Source organism: Lonchura striata, chromosome 15 (genome assembly GCF_046129695.1).
Source record: "Lonchura striata isolate bLonStr1 chromosome 15, bLonStr1.mat, whole genome shotgun sequence".
In the NCBI taxonomy this organism is placed as follows: Eukaryota; Metazoa; Chordata; class Aves; order Passeriformes; family Estrildidae; genus Lonchura; species Lonchura striata.
This window is the reverse complement of record NC_134617.1, coordinates 3051209-3074498: the sequence shown is the minus strand read 5'-3', so window position 1 is coordinate 3074498 and position 23290 is coordinate 3051209. Positions and strand designations below refer to the sequence as shown.

At 49.2% G+C, this 23290-nt stretch overlaps 1 protein-coding gene across 1 annotated transcript; it reads right to left on the bottom strand.

Moving 5' to 3' along the window:
- Positions 1–772: 772 nt before the first annotated feature.
- On the bottom strand, positions 773–5233 carry MSX2 (msh homeobox 2). The gene is made up of 2 exons (XM_021532143.2): positions 4867–5233; positions 773–1406 (listed from the first exon to the last, which is right to left on the bottom strand). Exons 1-2 carry the CDS (start codon positions 5216–5218, stop codon positions 982–984), a joined length of 777 nt encoding a protein of 258 aa, XP_021387818.1. The 5' UTR covers positions 5219–5233; the 3' UTR covers positions 773–981.
- Between the last annotated feature and the right edge of the window lie 18057 nt (positions 5234–23290).

The window sequence follows — 23290 nt, the reverse complement described above, 5'->3', positions numbered from 1 at the left end:
TCTTCTCTTTAACACAGGCTGTGGCAAATACAAATAATAAAAACCCTACAACATCCCCCAGAAGGATGTAACAATCCTTTATGGGAACAACCCACATCTTTCTCCCCTTTCTCCTGCTTTTCCAAGAGCATTGCAGAGCCAAGATTACCTGGCTGCAGCCAAAAATTTCTAAGCATGCCAATAGGAAGAGATAAAAACCAGCCTGCCTAAAAACCCTCCCTTGCTCTTCACCTCCCCTGCCAGTGCTTTACAAAGGCTGAAGCTATTTATACACAGAAAGGCATTACAGGAGCCACGCTGGGGAAAGCTGGGCTCTACATTTCGGGGCCCTGCTGCTCATCTCGCCGAGGTTCGGGATCCAAAACTTTGCCCTCCCCCCAGAAATGCAGGAATTTGCTGGCTCTGAACTTCACTGAGACTCTACCGGCTCTAGTTTCTATTTACACGTCTCTAGCTACGGGCTCTGCTGTCTTTAAAAAAACAACCGAACAACAAAACTTCGATTAGACCTTTTTATTTCCCTCCCCCCTGCCCCCACGTGGAGCGATGGTAACTTAGAGCGTGGCTCGAGGGCACTCACCCCTCTTATTTTCTTATTTTAAACCCGTGTTGGACCCCACCAGGAAGGTTTCAGGGAATTTCTGCCCCTGTAAAATAACTTTGCTTTTTTACCCACTCTTTTTAAACCTACTTGCACTGGATAAAATCCCTACATTTACTCACAACATTTTTTTTTGTTGGTTTTTGTGCCTTTTTTTTTTTTTAATTTTTTTTTTTGCTTTGAGGAGCAGACTCTGAGTGCTCAGAGCACTCTCAGGAGACTCCCAACCCGTAGCAAACTCCCAGACAACTCAGGATGCCAGATAGAAGCGTGCAGAAGGAATGGCCAGCACTGGTTGGGGTTCTGCCTTCTCAGGGCTGGACAGGATCCACCAGGAAGTCTGTCTGTCTGTCTGTCTGAGCTTTGTCTGTCAGATCTTCTTAGGATAAGTGGTACATGCTGTATCCAACGGGAGTGGCGTAGAGTCCAACGGGCGGGATGGGAAGCACAGGTCTGTGAAAAGGGTAGGATGTGCCATACAGGGAGGCAGCCTGGATGGGGGAGTTGATGGGGAAAGGGAGGCTGAACCCCGACGGCAACATTGGCTTCGCTGCCATTTTCAGCTTCTCCAGCTCGGCCTCCTGCAGTCTCTTGGCCTTGGCCCTCCGATTCTGGAACCAGATTTTGACCTGGGTCTCTGTGAGGTTGAGGGAGCTGGAGAACTCGGCTCTCTCGGCGATGGACAGGTACTGCTTCTGGCGGAACTTGCGCTCCAGGGCCAGCAGCTGGGAAGTGGTGAACGGCGTGCGGGGCTTCCTGTTGGTCTTGTGCTTCCTCAGGGTGCAGGCAGTGGGGCTCAGGTGTCCTGCAGGGAAGGGACAGGGGTTAGCACAGCAGCAGGGACACCCCCGAGCTCTGCTGGGTGTCCCAAGCATCCCGCCACAAACACTGGAAATTTTTTCCTGCCCAAACTGAAATTCGCAGCGCTTCAGCTGATGGAAGGGAAATCTTGCCTCAGCGATTTCCAAAGGGACAGAGAATTCACAGGTCGCTTTGGGAGTCACTTCACAGGGGTGAAGAGCACACAGAACAACTGCCTGGGCTGAGCACAGCTCCAGGAAAGCACAAACGCCACAAAAGCAGGAGATGCCCAAAAGGACAGTGAGGCAAGAGGAGAGCCCAGCCCTGCTCCAGGATTTTCCCACTAAGCACAACAAGTGACAGCTGAAGAAGGTCTGACAGTTTTTGTGGTCTCGCTAACTGGACCTTTTTTCTTGCTATTTTTTTTTTTTTCAAATCAAATTTTTCCTCTGATTATTAATTTTTGGTTTCAGTAGGTGTTTTCTGATTATCAACCAGTATAAAAACCCAACAAGCTCAAAAAAGAAAGCAGTGCTCTTTTAATTCAACATTCAACTTTTATAACATCTGCCAATTAAAAAAGAAACCAAAACCCAGACAAAACTTCAGCATTTTGTAGCCAATAAAAGCCAAAAAACCCACCACCTTTTGTGCCTGCCTTAAACCCCAGCCAGATTAGGCAATATTCCCGGGACGGCAGAGAGCTGACTTGCCTTTAGATTAATTTAGCACTTCACTAATAATTCTGCAATCTAAAGAATAACTAAAAAAGCAGGCAGCTGACTTCAAAAGCTCGGTAATTAGGCTGTGATTTGCTCACTCCCGAGGCACAGGACAAGTCACCCTGGCTGGACACAGCAAGTGACAGCCAGGCTGCTGAATTTGGTTCACACTGAGGTGTCTGCTTCAAGTGCTTGTCAGGATTTGCACTTTGGGTTTTCTGTACTCGTTTCGTTTTTCTCTTTTATTTTTTTTTTAATAAGCCAGACTAAGAAGCTGCTTAAGCATGTATCATGCAATTAAAAAAAAAATTCCACGAGGGAATTGTTCTAAAGTTCAGAAAGGGGAGGGAGAAAACACAGCAGAAAAAGTTTAACTTGTCTTATTGCTCTTCCTCTAGAATACAAAATACTGAAAGCAACAACAAAATAAAGCTCTTCTAGGAAACAACGTTTCAAATACTGGCCTGTGATCCCACCAGGGCATTTTAATAATTCAGGTGCTCACCGTGCCAGCTGATTCACTTCTAAAACTGCACTGAATTAAAACTACAGCAAACCCACCCTGACTGCTGCCGCTCCCCGCGTTGTTCCGAGCTAGTTTCAAACGCAGATCCTTTCTCTTCCCAAAGCGAAGGGCTGGGGCGGGTTTTGGGGTGCCCGTGCCCGCTGTGCCAGCGCCCTGCCCGGCTCGGGGGTGAGCCCGACCCGCCCGGCTCCAGCTGCGCGCCGAACAGCAACGCGCTTTTCCATGAAATCCCGGGAAATATCCCGGGAAATCCCGGGAAATATCCCGGGAAATATCCCGTGAAATATCCCATGAAATGCCGGGAAATATCCCGGGAAATCCCGGGAAATATCCCGGGAAATATCCCATGAAATGCCGGGAAATATCCCGTGAAATCCCGGGAAATATTCCCTCCAGGAATTCCCAGGCTCCTTCCCTGCCGCCCCCCGAGGAGCAGCAGCGACCGCAGCCCCCAAAATCGCGTTTATCCCAGTCCCCAAACTGATTCGTTTCCCCTCACTCATTTGTTTCGCTGGTTTTTCTTTTTATTCTCCTTTTCCTGGCAAATATCGGACAAAAAAACATCATTTGGAGAAGGTTCCCTCTCCGTGTTCCTCAAAATTCGAACTTTTAAAGCTTTTCCCACAGCTCATCCCACCTGTAATATTAATATTAATAATAACAATAAATCGAGGGGCTGTTTTTAATGCCAAAACTCCCCTGGACAGGAGGTTTTCCTGCGGGAGAATCGGTCATTGCCTCCTGCCGAGGTGGAAAAGGAGGAAAATGGTCGAGGCCGAAGGACCTTCCCCTCCTGATCCTCGGTTTTCTCCCCAAATCCCTCTGAACTCACGGGAAGTTCCCGCTACCGGAGTCCTCTACAAAACTCTTTTGCCGATCCCGAGAACAAACAATTTTTAAAGAGAAAAAGGAGGAATTTCGAAGGGGAAAAAATATAGAGGGAGATTATTAGGCCGTGTCTAAGTCTGGGGTTTTGGGCAGATTTAGAGAAGGAGTCCAAGTAGGGGCACACGCTTTTTTCCATGTTTTTTCCAGCACATTTGGGGGTACAGAAAAATTAAAAACTGGAGCTACACAGGGAATGCCTTCCTCCTGCCCTCTCCCAGCAGGATAGAAATCAAATTAAATCGGCGTTATCATAAAAGAAAGGAAATGGATGAAAGCCAAATCGAAATTATTGTTAAAGAAAAAGAAAAAAAAAAAAGGGAAAACTGTAAAAACACTAAACTTTCGCAATATTAGACTGAGGAGTAAATTCCTTGAGACAGTTCACGCCTGTAAAGTCTCTAACTTTCAACAAAGCAGAGTATTTAACTCCCACCACAAAGTTTGGGATGCGCGGAGGAGAGCGGACAAACCCTGACACAGGTGTGCGGCCACGGCGAGGCACGGCCGGGCTGCTCCTTCCCCTTCTCCTCAAGGATCTCTGGGGGCTTTTAATTATTAAAAAGCAAATTTTCCCCGTTTTTTTTTTTTTTTTAATTATTTTTAAAATTTTATTTTAAGAAGGGTTCGCCCCGAAAGCGAAAGGCGGCTCGGGCTGCCAGGGGGTTTCAGAAGGGACCTGTCACCTCCGCACCGAGCGTCCCCAAGGCGGGGGACAGCGTCGGGAGGGATCGGGGGGACCAAGCGGGTCAGGAACACTTCGGGAAACTCTGACAGGCTCCGGCAGCAGCGATGGAGGGACAAACCCCGCGCCGGGAGCCAGCCCAAGGCTGGAAGGGACAATTCCCGAGTGTAAGAGATGGCAGCGCACCGCGGGTGGGAGAAAGGCACAGGGAGAAAATTGCAGCTGTTGTCGCAACGGGGTAACATAAATGGACGAAGCGGCTGCCAGGGGGCCGTGAGCTGCTCCCTGGTGATTCCTGATCTTTCTAAGGCTTTGGAAGCGGTCTACATTCATATACAGCCGCGTAGTCGTGTCTAGAAATATTTAACTCTAGAAAAGCATAATAATATAAATATATAATAGAAATATGTGATAGGTAACAGATGGGTATGCGACACACATATGAATACCTACAAAAGCACAGCGGAATCGCAGAATGTTTTAGGTTGGAAAGGACCTTAAAATCACCTCCTTCCATCGACAGCGACACAGCTCAGAGCCCCCATCCGAGCGGGCCTGGAGCCCTGGGACGGGAATTTAGGATAAAACCACAGCATGCACGCGTGTGCATCCCCGCTGCAGCGCATCCCTCCCCCCGAGCACTCACTTGGCGGCGGGGAATATCTCCCGGCCTCCGAGGGGATCCAGGACGAGCCGTCCTCCGAGTTCTCCGACTTGACCGAGGCGGTGTCGAAGGTCTTTGTAAGCGGCCCGGGCGGGCTGTGCGCCTCCCGGGAGCCGTGTCCCGCCAGCAGCAGGTTCCTGGAGGTGCCCACGGCCGCGCCATCGCCGGCCGCGGGCAGCGGCGGCTCCTTGGGGGGCGGCTTCTTGTCGGACATGAGCGCTTCCACGCTGAACGGCAGGCTCGACACCTTGACTTTGCGGTGCTCCTCGGCGCCGGCCGCCGCGCCCTCCTCGTCGGAGGAGAAGGCGTCCTTGGCTTTGTGCGGGGAGGCCATGGCGGTGCGGCGGGGCTGGCGCTGCCCGGCGAGTGCGGCCAGCGGGCCCGGCCGCCCCCCTTTTCCCCCTCAGCGGCTGCCCGCCGCTGTCCTCCCTGCGCGAGCGGGGGAGCCGCCCCGCCGCCCAATCAGCGCCCGCCCTGCCGCGTGACGCGCCGAGCGCCCGCCTCCCATTGGCTGAGCCGGCGCAGGGGGGCGGGACCAGCCGGCGCCGCTCGCGGGGAGTTCCCGCGCCGCCCCAGTCCCCTCCCCGGTCCCAATTAATGACACGGGGTTAATGACACCCGAGGAGCCGTGCAGGGCTGTAATCACAGCAAAGCCAGGGGGGGAAAAAATAAAAAAAACCCGCCGCGGTAATTAAGGCTGATGATGAGGCGAAGAGGGAACATCAGAGGAACGCGGCTCTGCCACCCCCACCTCAAACTCCCCCCCCCTCCATCTTCCTCTACGACGGCTCGGCTCATCCCGGGGCACCCCGGGATCATCCTGGCACCCCCAGGCTCATCCCGGCACCCCCGGGCTCATCCCGGCACCCCCGAGCTCATCCCGGCATCCCCGGGCTGATCCCGGCACCCCCGGGCTCATCCCGGCACCCCCAGGCTCATCCCGGAATCCCCGGTCTCATCCCGGCACCCCCAGGCTCATCCCGGCACCCCCAGGCTCATCCCGGAATCCCCGGTCTCATCCCGGCACCCCCGGGCTCATCCCGGCACCCCCGGGCTCATCCCGGAATCCCCGGGCTCATCCCGGAATCCCCGGGCTCATCCCGGCACCCCCGAGCTCATCCCGGCACCCCCGGGCTCATCCCGGTCCCCCGCCCCACTGACTCTCCCGGAGCGGGGTCTGTCCGTCCCTTCCCTCCATCTCCCCCCAAAACGAGTCCCTTTCCCGGAGGAGCGGGGTCTGGGGATGCGGGATTCGGGATGTGGGATTCGGGATGTGGGATTCGGGATGCGGGATTCGGGATGCGGGATTCGGGATGTGGGATTCGGGATGTGAGATTTGGGATGCGGGGTGCAGAGCCCCGGAGAAACGAGCGCCGCTGTTTTTTTCATCCCAATTTTTTTGTCTTGTTTGCATTTCCACGGCAGCAGGACCCAAGTCGGGCAAAACCACTCTGCAGAGTTTAGATCTGTAATTATTATTTTTTTTCAGCGTCAATTATACACGTGATGAAAAGATGAGCTTTAATAAATTAGGAGCACGCAGCCCTTAATTAAAAGTCCTATCAAACCAGTACTATGAAAGCGATTCTCTCACTTTTTGACTTCCTACCAGTGGTATGAATAAAGAGTGTCCTTTAAAAAGCTTTTATAATTACAGCACGGATAAAAGCGAATACATATTGTTCTTTTCATAATTATTTTAATATTGCGCCGGGCGTTATTTCATGCTGTGCCCGCAACTTTCTCAGGTGTTTAGTATGTTTGTTTTTGTTGGTTTTTTTTTTTTCTTTTGTTTTTAACGTCCAGGGTGCGCAGGATTTGGGAGCTGTTTTGGTGTTACAATTTATAAGTGAGGGCCAGTTTTAGAGCCACTAAAAATCACTGAGAAGACGACGAGCACAACTCCTCTCCCCAAACCCCCGAATTCAGGGGCAGCTCGAAGCTGCGGGCTGGGTCCTGCACGGCTGCAGGGCTCTGACCACGAACGTTCGGATATATCCCTTCCATAAAACACGGAGGGTTTAACCACCTTTTGCTCCGTTTGAACACCTGATTTCCCTGCCAGCTCATGGAGCAGGTTTGGAAGTCCCCAGCCCTGCAAATTGCGAGTTCCCAGCCCGAGGATGGGGTGTAGGGAGCGCCCTGTGCTGGGGGCCCTGCTCTGTCCCAAAGCCAAGGGGATTCAAAGGATGCTGAATGAGTTATCCCCTTCTTTCTCCCACCCATATTTCATGTACATATCAGACAAATCTCTCTTTTTCAGGGCCCAGGGGTGCTCCCGACCCTTTACGACCCTGCTCATCCCTCCCCACTGCTCAGCCCCAAACACCGAGCGGCCCCAGCCCTGATAAGATCGCGCCTGGTGCCAGGGAGAGCAAATTGGGACCGGGGCACGGGATTGCCGTGTACGAGGAGCCAGCGTTACAAAACCCCGCTCATCAGCGGCACTAATAGCAGGGTTTGCACACTCGCCGCTGATGGCTGGCAGTGTTACTGCGCACCTCGATGGGTTAAAGATTAAAGATCTGCCAAGAGAAGCGATGCTTTCCTCTGCCTCAGTCCGGCCGGCCTGGCTGCCGGCAGAGCCCCGATCTGGGCTGTTATTCTCTCCAGCTGCTCTTGCTCCCCCCAGTTTGTCACTTCTCCTTCCCCACAAAATCCATCTCTTTGCTGGGAGACACTCACAGAGAGAGCAGCCAGGCAGCCCCGGCCTTGCAAAGTGCAAAGCTCAGCTGCTGCGGTGGGGTTGAGTTTGTCCCTCTTCTCCCCCCCTTTCCTTTCCCTTCTCCATGCTTCCTGCACCGTGACAAGTAAATGAGAATGGATGGACACGCAGGAACAATGCCGGTGTGCCGGGGACAATGCAGCGCCCGTGGAAAGCCATTGTGGGGCTGCTGAAAACGCCGCAGATAATGACACCGCGCCCCCAAAGGCGATGCCCGCTGGAAGGGCGCCCGGGCACCGGCAGCTCGGGGTCACGGTGACACCGAGCGCGTCCCTTGGGTGCAGCTTCTCTCCCCAGGTGCCCGGTTGTGGCTCGGGTGTGCAAGCTCCGTCCCCCTGGGTTTCGAGAGGCTCCGCTGCGCTGCCATCCCTCGGGAGACCGGGGGGGAAAGGGGACCAAGGGACAAGCGGCTGTCGTGCTGTGAAGCACTGAGCGGAGGTTGGCTCATCCAGCCTGGTTTGGATGAATTTTGGGTACCCCAGGGGCGCCTGGAGAGCAAAGCATGGCACGGTGTTTTCCCTCTTCAGCCTCAGTCCATCGCCAAATTGGAGCATTTTCTGTCTAAAGGCTGAATGTAGAGATTTCTCTTCTCTCTCACCGCTCCCCTCCTTCATCCTCCTGCTGTCAGACAAACATCAGAGGCTGAAGCCGCACACGGTACCGAATGTCCGCACGGAAACCTCGCCGAGACGGGGTTTGGAGAGAGACATTTTTAGGAATGAAAGCTTTGCCCCCTATCCAGGATCCCAGAGCGGCTGCCCAGCCTCAGACTAGCAGGGAATTCTCCCGGCCCGAGGAAAGGACGTGAATCCGGGGGCTTTAATCCCGGGTTTTCCCCTGCCGGGCTCCCCTTTGCGTCCCCGCTGGGACCCCAGGCGCGGGGCGGGCGGTCCCCGGGGCTTGGCCGGGACTGGGCCGGGTTCTTGGGATGCCCAAAAAGCCCCCAGCCCCCCGTGACCCTCTGCCTCTCCCCCGGCTTCCCGCAGCATCAGCCCCGTGAGCCGGGGCGGGCTCCGGGCGCCCCGGTCCTGGGGCTCTCAGCTGGAGCGGGGCGGGGAGGGAGGGAGCGCAGGGGGAAGAGAGACGCTGCAGACAAACTGAGGCTGTTTCGCAGGCGCCAGGAGCGGGGAGATGAAAGGGAAGCTCCTGGGGGAAGTGGCTGTGCAGTTTGACCGGCTCCAGCAGCAACAACAGCAGCAGCAGCAGCAGCAACAGCAGCAGCAGCGACGGCCCGTCCCGGCCAGCTCCGCCTCCCCCTCCGCCTCCCCCTCTGCCTCCCCCGGGCTCCAGGCTGCCCCTGAGCCCACCTCCGCCTCGCTTTTCCCAGCCTGGAGGCGGAGGGAGGTGTCGGGCGGGCACATCTGCCCGCAGCATCCTCGCTCCTGTATCCATCAAGCCGGGAGCAGCATCCCCGCCACGGAATTCCACAGCATCGCTGGGCTGGGATAACCGGGGATGGTGGGTTTGGGGGAGGGGGCTGTCCAACACCCCCCTCCGTGCCCTTATCGGTGTAAATCAGGAGGGAACTCACTGGGATCATTGCACGAGCCATGTCCCGTGTCCCCAGTCCCCGTTAAGCACCGGCCCCTGTCCCTCACAGACACCTCGGGAGGACAAAACGCCCGCGGGCAGCGGGGAGCGAGTTTATTCTCTGCGAGGGAAAACCTCACGAGCATTTCCCCTGCTTTTATGATCGATTTGGTTAATAATCCGTGTTCTAGAGACAGGAAGGGGTTTTTTTTAACGACCCGCGAGGCTGGCGTGTGGACATCCTTCAGGGAAGGAAGATAAGACTCCCGATTTGACGGAAAAAGCAAGGCAGGGACATGGAATCAGAGTGCGCATCCAGTGTAAGTTTTGCCCCGAAACGAGGTGTACGCCGAGGGAATGTTTGATGTGTCAGAGGCTGGGAGATTAAGGTTTCATCGCCTTGCCCCAGATGAGACCCGGAGCCAAGAGAAAGGCGTTGCGTTAACAGTAACACGCGTTTATCTCCAGACGCGAGAAAGGAATTAAAGCGAGCTGAAGATCAGAACTTCCGAGGGATCAGGGCTGCTTAGCGACGCCTCGATCGAGATCCACCTCTGCATTCCCGAAGCCGTTTTGGCTGAGAGCTCCGAGCGGCGTGCGAGGGGACCGAGCACCCCCCGAGCATCCTCCGGGCAGGGCGGGGGCTCCGTGCCGCTCCCGGGGGAGGTGGGAGCGATGGAGCCGAGCTGCACCGGCTGCAACCACGAGTTCTAATTGTCCCCTGTGTCACCCGGCAATGGTCCCCGGTGACCGCAGCGGTGCCGGGACAGGGAGCGCACGGCGAACCGCGCTGGTTGCACAACTCCTGTCGCACCCGGCCAGGGTTTGATTTACCAGCAGATATTTAACCTGCTTGGAAGAGACAGGGGATAGCTGAAGAGATCAGATGTCTTCCTGCTCAAAGCAATTAACAGTTTTGCCCTTAAGGATTGAAAAAAAAATATATATATATACATATATTTTTTTTTACCCCCAAGGTAATGGCTTTTTAAATAAACACAAGGGAGGAAAGCGCTGGCAGAGAGGTTAAATTTACAGGCGGTCAAGAGGACTCTTGGAGACGGACATTTCGGAGGTGATGCACGGCCCCTGGCTGATAAGAATTGCGGGATTTTGGGGCTGCCTGCGAGGGTCCCGGAGGGTCCCGCTGTGTCCTGGAGGCCAGGGCTGGACCCTGCTCCCCCCAAAGCTGCTCCCCCCAAAGCGCAGGATCGGGCCCAGCCGAGAGAACCCCCGGGCACCTGCTGGAGCCGCTCGGAGCCGCCACAGGACCCCCCCAAATCCACCACTGGAAAAGATGTGGGCAAAACAATTTAGAGTTCGGCCCCGGTGCCACCGTCCCGCCCTGTCCCCCATGTCCCGAGGGCAGAGGGACGAACCCCCGAGACTCCCCAGAGAGGCACAACGTCAGGAGTGATATACATTTATCATACATTTATTTATTTATTTATTTATTTATTTATTTTTACGAGGCAGAGAAAGGGAAAAATACGTTCCATGTCCTTAAAATTGTTCGTGTTTTTTTTTTTTTTTTTTTTTTTTTTCCTCCCCTCCGTCTCCCTCGGACTCTTTCTTTCATTTTGCAAATGGTTTCCATCGAACTTGTCGCAGGGATTCCAAATAATCGCACACACCTTCCTGCCTGTCTGGGCGATGAATAAACCAACATGATTCACCTCGGCCGGGCAAATAATGTGTGCAGAATGAGAGACTCAAAGCTCCTGCTTTGACTTAGATTGGAGCGCCCGATTATTCCCAGTGTCCCCACCTTCCCGCACAAACAAGCGGAGAGATTTATTTTCAGGGGCGCGTTTTGTTTTTATAGATCAATTTTCAGATATATTCGTTTTTGCTGTTTCGCCCGCTACCTTCCATCAGTCTTGGAAATGCTGAAGGAATGAGGGATACACGCAATACACGGAATTGTCCCGTGCCCAAAGGCAGCTCCTATAGAAATATATAGAAATATATAGAAATATATAGAAATATATAGAAATATATAGAAACATATAGAAATATATAGAAATATAAAGAAATATACAGAAATATATAGAAATATCCCGGTTTTTATGCAGCACATTCGTGGCGTGCAGATGTGTCCAACGCTGGATGCAATTCCACAACTGCAATTCCACAATTGCAATTCTCTTCTGTCACTTATTTTTTCCTATTCAGCTTTTTATTTTCCAAATCTATCCCGAGCCCCCTGAACGATCGCAGCTTCGCCACTGCCGTTTGCCTCCCGTAATTTCCCATCTCTTTTTTATTATCCCGGACTGTAATAAACCGATCAATAAACAGCTTTTGAGTTACAGGCTCAGACTCGGTACAAATTGATTGCGAGGGTGCCAGACTCCGTGAGATCAGCCGGCTGATCTCTTCACTTCTCGAACCTCATTTCTTCCAAGAAAATTTAATTTTTCGTATTTTTTTTTCCTTTGGGGAAAAAAAAAAAAAGTTGAAGAGAGATCGAGGGTTTTTATTATTTTTACGGGGTAGAACGAAGACGGGGAGTGGCTCCGCAGCCCTTTGGGGCTCGGCTGAGCTCTGCCCGCTGGGGATGCTCTGGTTGGGATGCAGACACCCAGAGCTGCCTCCCGCATCCCTGGCCGGCCGTGAGCTCCGGCCAGGAATCCGGAGACAGCGAAAATCCTCAGCCCAAACGGGATTTTTCCATCCCTGTGCTCTCACCCACGGCGTGGAGCGTGAGTGGGGAGCACATTCCACCCCGGATTCCAGCCAGCTCTCCAAGGCTACAGGGATTTTTTTCCCCCCCCCATTTTTATTTAATTGCATTCAAGGATCTTTCAGGGCGTTCGCAATTCCTCTGATTGCATTTCGAGCTGATGTTAGCCCAGGAGTGAATGTCCCCGCCGTGGTCCGCAGCGGTGGGGGGAATTTATTTGGATGCTCCTAATTCCTCCGTCGATTCTATGGGTTCCAAGTGGTTTTAAGCAGGGCACCAATTTTTATTTGTGGGTACAAATGTTTTTGCACGAAACAAGCAGAATAAATCATAGTTTAGAACGTAACAGATGGTGGAAAGATGCTCGTTTAGAAAATGATGAAATTAAATCCATGTGGCTTCTTTTACAGATTTATTTAGCACAGACTCTCAGAAATAAGAGGGGAGAAGAATCTCCAGCTCCTGCATCCCTGTTAACATAACTTTCCACCTTTCTACACATATAAAGTCGTTAGAAATATCCAACACTGCCTTGTCCCTATAATTTCCCCCTGGAAAATAACTCTCATTCTAATATAAGAATTACCTTTGTCCATGCACTTACAAAATACATTTTAAGCAACTTCATTTGTAGTCTCTAAGATATAAAAAACTTTATAAGTCTGCAGCTCCAAGGTGGCTGCGTGCAGAGATTTTTCTGTTGTCTGTTAGAAGGGATTTTGTGCCATGTAAAAGATTGACTTTTATTAAAAACCCCCATTTTCCTCTAACTGCACAACCCGAATTCATTCAATTGAAATGCTCCTTGGACAGTAGCTCCCCACTGTTCTCATATGTAAAAATCTCCTATGTTATAGACAAATCAAATTGATTTTTCACTGTTTGTTTTCGGTTTTTTGAAAGTGCTGCTAACAAGACTACGATGCCCGCTGATGCTTTTGGGATTTAAGGGTAGCTGGACCTTGATCCTGCCAGTGGCTGAGCTTTGGTCAACTTCCCCAAGTGAGCTGCATCAAAACGTGCTGCGGAATATTTCGGGATGGAATCAGCTCGGTGTCCCTTGCCGAGGGCAGTGACAACGGTGAGGAAAAGTGGGAGACAGAGATTTGTACCGAGCACAGAAGTTTTTGCCATGTCAGGGCGTTTGACCGTGATAACGGCGAGCTCTGGATATTTAAGGTTCAGTTAATAGAGGTTTTATTTCATTTGATTTGCTCCAGATGGTTCTCAGCCACAACACAGGGGCTGAGACAGCAACCAGAGCTCCGGCGTGCAGGAGGCTCCGAGTAAATGAATTTTCATTTGGCCCACAGCAGATAAGAGCCGGGCAAGGCTTGGATCTGCAGCAATTTGGATTCCAGAGCCTGCTCTGCACAGGGGGAGCAGGAGAGGGCTCGGGAGGTGGCTGCTGCTCCTTACAGCGCAATGAGAGCCAAGAAAATCATCTTAAAATTACGTTAACAGTTTTTTGTGGAGGGATAAATCTCCAGCTGAAGCAGTCAGGGAAGTTGGGTCAGCCCCTGTCTGTAGTGCCAACAGCGGCTCTGCTTCTCCATCACCGCTGGGGCAGGGCCAACAGAGCCAACCTCGCAGTGACCTAACTCCAATTACACCCGGCCTAATCAGCCCAAGCTCTAATATGGTAACAAAGGCTTTGCACGATCCAAAATTCCCACTAGACCTACTGGAGCATGACCAGTACCACCTAAACCCACAAAAACCAGTGCAGAAAGCTGCAGAGAGATAAACCACCCTTCGTTCCTTCTGCACTTCCATTTGGCCTTTAAATAATTCATTTTTTTATTATGTGTAAATCCATAATTCACAAGTAGAAATTCTTACTTTATTCAGCCAGATTTTTGAATTTTGGTAATGTTTCAAATAGGTCAAGACTAAGTACATCTATGATTATGGGAAAAAAAGGAAAATTCTTTGTCATGAGCATCTACCTGTTAATAATAAAGGAGAAAGAGACAGGAGGGAGTTGCTAATGGCACGATTAGAGGAATTATTGGTGTGGTAGAATTCAAAGAGGATCATGCAAAAGGCAGATTATACTCAATAAATATGAAAGTTGCAGAAGCCTTCTGGGAAAAATACAAGGAGCTTTTCCCCCTAGCAAGTGTTTCTTGCAAGTGTAACATTATTGTTGGTGATTATCCATTTGCTTTTTCTTTCCTGGCAGAAAAGCCAGCATGCGAACCCCCATTTCTCCGTGTGTGTATTTGTGCTCTGCAGCTGCATGCGACCCTTTCAGGTCGCTGAATGCCAAGAAAAGCAGCTTCTGCAGGATGCAAACAGCAGCACTCGCTGTCCCCGCGTCACCCCCGCACCCCACCGGGCTTGGATCCAGCGCAGGAATCCTGCAGGTGCAGCTCGGGCTGCGGGGCCACAGGGGCCCGAGGGAGCCAGAGGGCTCCTTCTCAGTCTTGCATTTGGGAGGAAAAGCACTTTGGGATGAGGTCCGGGAGCCCTGCGGGGTGATGTTTGTCTAAAGCATCCTCTGCTGCCCTTCCCTGGCGCTGGGGGTGCTGGGGATGCTCTGCGGCTGTGGCACAGCCCGGCCCTGGTGCAGAGCTGCCCCAGGGCTGGGCAGGGCAGCAGAGGGGTGCCAGGGGGTGAGGAGCAGCACCTCCAGCTGCCCCAGCACCCTCCGGTGCCCCCACACCGGCTTTAAACTCTGCCCGCAGCCCCAGGCTGGGCTCAGCCCTGCCCAGGGCAGAGGGGAGAGGTTTGGGAATCCAGGGCATCCCTCTGGCTGCCCTGGCAGGGGTCAGGAACCCCCCTGGACAGAGCCCCAGAGACACTGGCTGTGATCTCTGGCCATGGAAAAGAATTTTCAATCTTACAGGATTAATAACCAGCTCTGAGTATTTGATATGAGTAATAATTAAGTGTGGCACGGGTGCAAAAGTAAAATTTTAGGATTCTAGATTAGGGGTCCAAAGGGGACAAGATGGAGGAAATTGGGTGTGCCTTGTCCTTTTTCTCCTCCTTCATGCCCTCCATGTCTCACTGTGGTGTTGGCATTTTTCTGTTGGTTCAGGCTGGGGACACACTGTCCAACGTAGGTGACAGATATTGGCACGTTCTTGTAAATGCAGCCCAGGGAGTTTCTGGTATTGAATGTTTGTCACATCCCACTGAGGGCAGAGCCCCACACGCTGCCCTGCAGGACAGAGCTGGGCAGGGCAGCAGAACATGTGAGAGATCAACAGAATAAACAACCTGGAAACCAGCACAGACCAATTATGGCTTCTGCTTTGGCAGCGGGGCTGACAGACAGAGACTTTCTACAATCTCAGAATCATCCATACCTCAGATTCTGACACTTGGGAGCTTCCATCTCACCCCGTGCCTGCTCCCAGGGCAAGCAGCTCCCTGCTCCTCCCAATCCTGCGCTTGACTTTCACTCAAGGACTGCTCTGACAGCGTGGGCAGCAAAAAGTTCTTCCCAAGAGTCAATTCCACCTCTTTCCCCTCCAACAGTTTCCCTTCATCCCCTCCCTGGCTCTGTGAGTGCTGCAGGTTGTCCTCTCTTGGAGAGGAGAGGTGACACTGGCACAGACCCCACAGGTGTGAGGGAACAGCAGCATTTTGCCACCACAGGTTCTGTGTCTCCGTCACAAAGGCAAATCAATTCTTGCCTCCTCTTTTATTTATTTATGATTTTTTTAGGCTAAGCTTTCCAACAGGAGAAGCATGGGATCATCCAGTACTGGATTTGAGGGAGTCAGACACTCCTTTATCTGTGTATTCTCCTGCCTGCCCTGTGCAGTCTTTAGGGAGAAGCATAAATAGTGAGCAATTTTATTAACTGTCTCTTCTAGGGGCTTGTTCAGGCCAAATTTGAATTTTATAAAACAAACAAACAGCACTTAAAAAAAAAATATCAAAATGTACGAAAGTATAAACAGAGGGATATTAAGTTTTCCAATTAAAAGAATGATATAATTAAAATCCCAACCACCACCTCCCAGCTTATGTGGTGTCAGGAATGAAAAAAGTATAAATGCAAACGACAGTTAGTTTTTCCCTTCCACAGTTCAAGTGAAATGAATGTCTTGACACAAGGAAAAAAAAAAAAAAAAAAAAAAAAAGGGTGATGATTGAAATTCTGTTTTATTGAGTGCAGGTGTTCGTAATGGCAAAAGAGAAAATGTTTTTCGTTTTTAGGTTGTTGTTTTCCACTGAAGCTTCTGGACTGTTAAAACTGAGAACTGAAAACTATCCAATCTGCGATTAAATGGGAAAAACATACCTGTGTTTAGAGAGGAACACTGGAAGCTGATAACAACTTTTTTCAGCCCTAAAATTCACTCTGGGTATCCTGAGTTTTGTTTGTTGGGAGCGATGTCTTTAAAACCATTTGCTGCACTCTGAAAATCTGTGTTACACTGTGTTTTATTACCCCTGTTCAAGGTAGCTGATGCTTTAAAAGACGGCTAATGCCAGGGTTTCTTTGGTTGCCTCCAAACAACCTCTCTTTATATTCTCCCAATTATATCTTCATCAAACAGCAGCAGAGGCACCCTGAGAGCTGATTCCAGACCCATCTTTAAAATCGTGTGTACATCTCTCTGCGCTCAGGTATTTCCAGCAGCTGAGATCTCCAATCACCCCTGACACGACGCAGCCTTCAATTAACAGCCGGCTAACACAATGACAAGAGAATAAAAAGATTATTTCCCCCCCTTAGCGCCACAAGCAGCGGCTGAAACAGAAACTGAGCTGCTCATCCCCGACTCCCGCTCGCTGGAATCACTTTGGAATCGCAGCTCCCACGTCCAAAGCTGGATCTGCCCAAAGCCGGCTGCGGTTTGCATTTTCAATCCGAGGAGATGCAATATTTCAGTTGGAAATCTCATTTCGGTTGTGGCTGGGTTAATTCAGCCTCGCCACTCGGGGCTCGCACAGCTGCAGCAGATGTGGCCGATTCCCAAAGGGGAGAGAAAGGGCCCCGAAAATCGGGATTTGGCAACTCCGCTTTCACCCCCTCGCGTTTGCTCCGCCGGCTGTGACGAGGCACGCGTTTGAAAAGAAATGAGTTCATCACCTGCTTAATGCCTTTGTAGGCATCGCCAAGAGGATCTTCCTGGAATAAACATCTCCATCCGCAGCGCCGGGAGAGCCGCGCGGAGCAGGCTGGCACCGGGACTCCAAACTCTGGAAAAGCTGAAAACCATTTTTCCTTTTGAATTCTGCAATTTTTTAAAACACAATCAGTCAATACCGCTATATCCGTTTGCTTCACTGACTATATTCTGCTTAAAAATTAGGATTTTTCACCATTTAATATTTTTTTTGTCAATTTTATCTATTTTTCTCACTTTATATTTTCTACCTTTATTTATATTATTTATATTTATATTTATATTTATATTTATATTTATATTTATATTTATATTTATATATAGTTATAGTTATAGTTATAGTTATAGTTATAGTTATAGTTATAGTTATAGTTATATTTAGTTATAGTTATAGTTATAGTTATAGTTATAGTTATTTAAAATTTATATTTACATTGACATTTATTTTTAAATTTATTATCGTCATAGGCATGGATTATTATTATAATAATATATATTATTATTATAGATACGGGTTCAAATGCACAATTCAACAAGCACTGCACTTCTTTAAAACTTTTTATTTTTAAAGTGACAAACTTTCAATCACATTTCTAAACATATTTTTATTCAAAACATAGACTGAAATATATCTAAAAAGAAACAAATATTTAAAAAGAAAAATAGATTTAAAAAGTAAAATAAAATACCCACAAAACAACCAAACCCAACCCCTGATATTGTGATGCTGGGAAAAAAAAAAATGGATTTTTAAAAGAAAATATTTAATTTTTTGGAAATTTCCCAATATCTCAGCGCAGCGTTTTCACAAAAATCTGTTGCACCTTGTGCTGACTGACAGGGCACAGCTTCTGGAAACATCTTAATTGCAGCTCTGCAGGTTTGGTAGCTTATCACAACCATTTAAATAGTCCCTGTAAGACAAATACAGAGTAACACGATCCCCAGCCTTACACCCTCAAACCATAAAGTAAACTTGTTTTTCCATGAAGCAATTAGAAGGCTACATTTAGCCAGAGCCTTAAAATAAACAGCAGAAGCGTATCTGGAGCCATGATTGGGTGTTGGAACTCGTGGGCTCAGGGAATGCCAGTTTGCAGTTGCTGGAACAGCAGGGAAATATTGATCGAGAAGTGCAGGGAGCACACGGGGGAATTGAGGCTGGATGGAGCAGGAATTCCCATTCCAACCCTGATTTTACACAACGATTCCACTTCTGTGGCTTGCAAAGCAAGGGATGTCAGGAAAACTCCCCAACAGCTCTCAGGCACTGGCAGTTTTTATTTGCTTTTTCTTAGATCATCTGGAAGTTTTATTTCTGTTAATTAATTCCTTCATTTAAAGAGCTCTCCTGATGTCATATAGATGTTCTAAAGCAAACAGCTCTAGAGGGTTTTCTGTTTAATGCTGAGTTTTGCCTGATTTACACCAGGGTAAATTTGACAGCCACAAAAAATCCCCACTCAAAACACCCCTGAGACCTGGCATTTGTGGCTGGCTCATTCCTGCTTTGCCAAAATCCTGTCCCAGCTGCTGCTGGAGAAGGAAACCCATCCCAGAGCCCTCTGGAACCGAGGAAGCAGAAGCCACTTGGATTTTCCCAGGATAAATTTGGGCTCCAGCCTCTCCAGGAGGTCCCAGGTGGGAATGGGGTGGGGATCCCAACCTGAGCACAGGAGCAGGAATAAAGCCCTGCCATGCTCAGAGCTGCTGCCCAGGAGATGCAAAAACCCCAAAACCTCAAACTTTCTGCCTCTCTCACATCTCCTGCTCTCTCTCCCTCCATCCCCTCAGTTCCTCTTCAAAGAAACAAACAGAAAGGGGGGAAAATCTGCCTCAAAATTCAAAGATAAGCTTCAAACAGGCCAAGAATCTCAGCCCATTTATTATCCCTCTGCAGCCAGTGATGCAGCATTTCCACCCCCTGAAACCACTGTTTTTTTCTCTCTTATTTGTCTTTTTTTCAGGAATTTTCAGATGCCACTGTAACCACAGTTTTCCTGTCAGAACTGCTGCACTGAAACATCTTTCAGTGGATCCAGTGTGCTCTGTACTTTCTGCAGCTTAGAACACAGCCATAAAAAATTGCTCAAGGCTGAATCTTGGCATATTAAGTGTCATCACAGAGGTAATTGCTTTTCTTTAAACACCTAGAAAAACAAAAACCCAACATCTGAAGTTGCCAAAAGGCTCTCATGTCCAAACACCTACACTTCCACAGAAGGGTTTCTTGGCTTTTCTTCCTGTCTTTCTGTGCAGTTTTTTTTTTTTTTTCCTCTCAGCTGCTTTTGCAATTGAGTGTAAGCATCAGAAAACAAGCAAGATTATTAACCCACAAAAATGTGTCCAGTTAACAAAATGTTAGGAAACACAATGTCTAGGACGACGTGTCCTTATTACACCCTTTTCTAACACAACAGTCTCTGGACTATTAGAGGAATGAGTAACACAAGGCACAGGGGTTTGAATATGGCTCTTTTAATAATCCATTGTCAGCTCTGACAGCATAAATGCTCTAATTCAATTTATTTCTTCACACTTTGCTGCATGGCAGTAAATTTGGATTGATACATATTAAATGGGGCCACGCTGGATTTTTGGGAGAAGATCATTGCTTGTCATTCAGAAATCTGCAAAATCAGGGCATGATTCAGTTCAGAACACTGCTCTGGGTTCCTAATTCTGACAAAACTTTCTCTGGCACCATCAGCTTATTCTGAGAGATCTTAATATTTGATTTGGAAATGGTAAAGCAGCATCTTCAATTCAAGGAGCTGCTTTGCCTATTTGGATCTTTACAAGCTGGAATCACAGGACTGCAAATGAATAAAACCCCCCCGACACACAAAATAGTAAATAAGCACTAACCACACCAAATATTTTCCTAGTCTGCATTCCCAGTGTGAATTCCACTGTTTTTCACAGCCTTTTGGTTATGGTTTCAGCCTTTTCAATTCCTTGTCCCAGAACCCAGCCAGCCATTTCCCAAAGTGTTGTTGTGGCTCGCTCCGAGCAGCTGAATGACTCCACTGTGCTCCCCAGCCTGCATGAATCCATCATGTTCTGCTTAATTTTGCGTGGCTGTCACTTTTCCAGGCTGTTTGGGGAGTGCTACTGTGCAGCTGATCTTTCATTTCAGAACATCCCAGGCTGGCCCTGCTGCTCCTGCCCAGGCTGCAGCTCCGGCTGTCCCGGTCGTGCCGTGGCTCTGCAGTTGCTGAGAGGCTTTTGTCAGTATTTCATCCCATCCTACTGACAGATATACGGCCAGTTTTAATTAATTCTTCTTTTTGGTACGTAAGAGCTGCTGAGCTGAGTGATGTGATGCTAGGAAATAACTTGGGGCTCTGGCCAGAGCTTTTAGCTCTGATTTTGAGTGTGAAATTTGGGTGCTTTATGCAAAGAATGAGCTGTCGACTCCTTCTCCCGAGGGATTCAGAGCTCATTGCCCCAGCTCCTGGTGGCTCCTTCATCCCCTTGCGTTTTCCTAGGACCTCCTCCAAGAGTCAGAGATCCCTTCAGACCCCTCCTAATCCAGGCTGGGCCTCTCCAGCTTTGCTCTTGCCACACTCCCCGTGGTTGTTTGTCTTTTCCAGTGCTGGGGAGCCGGAGTCGTGGCTCAGGAATGAACACCACATCAAAAAGGTGCACATGAAACCAATACAGTTCTTTCCAAGAACGCTGCACGCTCGAATCCAGCCCCAAACAGTCATCCCAATTAACATGCATATCCCAGCATTTCCCATAACTAAGTCAGAACGTCTCGGGCTGTCAGCACTTCAGGAAATTTCATCACCTCACTGTCCACTTCTTTCTGCAACTCATTAAAAACCCCAACACATTAAATCTTGCTGCTTGGCAGCTCTGACACGAGAACAATCCCCGGGTTTGTCTTTGCTTTCCTCTGGGGGCTGCAGGGTTCTGCCTGCTCCTTGGCAGCTTTAAGGCAAGAAGATACTTTCTCCTCGTCCCAGATTGGTGATTTGTTCTCTGTGGAGCAGCCTCATATAAAATCATGTGAAAAAAACCCACCAAAAGCCTCTCTGCCCCCAAAGTAATAATCCCCATCCAAATACATTTGTTTACCATGACCCACATTGGATTTTGTGAAGAAATATCCACGGTTAATGCACCCATCTGGCCTGGTCCCAGGATTACCACACAGCCAAGTTCTGCCTGTGGCACAGAGAAATCAATGTACAGATTCCTCTGCTGGGGCAGAGGATGGGTGAGCTCTGCACAGGGCTCAGCATCGCAAGGAGAAGCCTCTGAGGAGGGGTTTGGAGGGACAGGGACAGGGACAGGGACAGGGACAGGGACAGGGACAGGGACAAACCCTACTGCCTTTGAGGAGACCAGCAGGGATTTCAGCACTGTGAGCTCTCAGGTGGGAAGGAAATTTCCTTTTTGTGGAGAATGCTCTGAACTCTCCCACAGGAAATATGGGTGAATTTTTAAGCCCTGGACATTGTCCTTTGCTGTAACAAAGTCCCGTGACCTCCCTGGGGCTGGGGTTGCTGAGTATGAAACGGGAGCGATTTTATTTTCTTCCTTCTCCTCTTTGTCTCCTGCTCTCCTGCCTGTTTATTTTAGCCATTATATGTTTGTACAGTACTTTGCACAATGAGATCCTGTTCTTGGCCAAGACCTCGGAGAACTCCATAACAAAAAGATTGTGCTAATGAGAGAGATAATAAACCTCACCGGGGAGAAAAAAGGAAAAGAATTCTTGTCATTTTTGTTGGAATTCCAATAATGACCAGCTCGGAGCGACTAAACCCCAGGTGACTCACGGAGCAAGGAAAACACGCAGCAAGTTTTTCACAGCTGGTTGTGTTTTGGGTTTTATTTTCAAACAGCAGCAGCCCCCTCTCCAAAGATCACAAGTGCTCTGCTTTTTGGCTGGGGAGGGAGGGGGAGAAAAAGACACTTTCTTTAGTGAAATCTGACGCTCGCGATTCTTGGCTTTCAGCTTTTCTTCTTCTCGGGGTTATTTGGCATTCTCGGAGCTCCTGGGCTGGAGGAGGCAGATCAGCGTTCTCCGCTCAGGACACGGCACGGGTAGAACAGGAGGCTTCTTGCAGGGACGAGTCTCCCACCTCCTGCGAGTTTTGGGATCGCGATCCCCCTGGGGCAGCTTTGCTCATCCTTTGTCGGGAGCAAGTTTTGACAACAGCAATGCTAATTGATTCAACGTTCTAATCAGAGATTACAGCTAAAAGGGAGATAACATGTTTATTCCATTGTGTCTCTGGGAACATCAGCCTGGAAGGAGCTTTGCTCCCCTTTGGCCGTGCATCAACCCAAATCGTTCTGCTTCCCCTTCCCCTCCTTTCCTTGTGCCGAATCTCCGAGGTCAGGTGTTTAAAAAGCTCATCCAGTACTCACAAAACATCTTGCAGCAGGCTTCAGGTGGGGGGAAGGCTCTTCAAAAACCATTTTGCAACTTTCATGTTTCTTCTTCTTGGGTAGTTTTTCCACCTAGAGCCAGCTGGCACTCACAGCCTGGAAGCATAAACACTCTCATTGCAGAAAATATCTCAGGTTAAACTGTGGCTTAAAATTGGTGCTGAAAGGGGCTATGTCTGGAATGAGCTTTTTCACAATTATTTCACTCAGATATGGACAGATTGGCAGAATGCAAAAGTGGAGTGAAAAAAATCATCCCGTGCTGAGGCAGAACAGAATATTCTTAAACAAGGTATGGAAGATAATTTGTATTTTTTTTTCCCCCTCTAAAACCTTTCCAAGAACTATAAAAATCAGGTGTGTTAAAGGCTTCCAGTAACATTTAGAGCACAAATAAGTGTTTCTGCAGATGGAATTAAGTGGTGCAATGGGTGATGAGTGAATGAGTGCCCAGGCTCTGGGAACCCTTGGGATCTCAACTTGTCACTGGAACCAATCCCCTGAGGCCTTGGGGATGTCACATCTATGGCTTGGATAACAAGAAAGTTATATTTTCCAATAGGAGCATCTAAAATCTTGATTTTGGTTCCTCTTCTTCTTTAGGGACCATGTGTTCTGCTTGACAGCTTTCAGATTTTGTGGAAAAATTATTACAGAAAGTTCTCAAATCATGTTTGTTAATAGGGGACTTGGAGACAACAAGCTGATCCTTGCATCACCTGCAATAAAAACAAAGAAAAAACACCCCAAAGCCCAAAAAACCAAAACCAAACCAAAACCCCCAATAATGATGTGTTTTTTTAATACATAAAGAACTGATCATTAGGATTTTTGGGTTTTATTCATGTTTTGAGGATAACATGTGAGAGTTCATCTCTCACATACAGAGAGGGATGCTACTGCTGGAGGTGCAGTTTCCAGACAGAACTGGTTTTCTATCTAACTCTGAATAATTTCCCTTTT

Excerpts from the sequence above, each read along its gene's own strand:
- MSX2 (XM_021532143.2), bottom strand. The coding sequence starts at position 5,218 with ATGGCCTCCCCGCACAAAGCCAAGGACGCCTTCTCCTCCGACGAGGAG. Across the intron at positions 1,407-4,866 it reads GAGATATTCCCCGCCGCCAA|GACACCTGAGCCCCACTGCC; the intron begins GTGAGTGCTCGG and ends CCTTCCCTGCAG.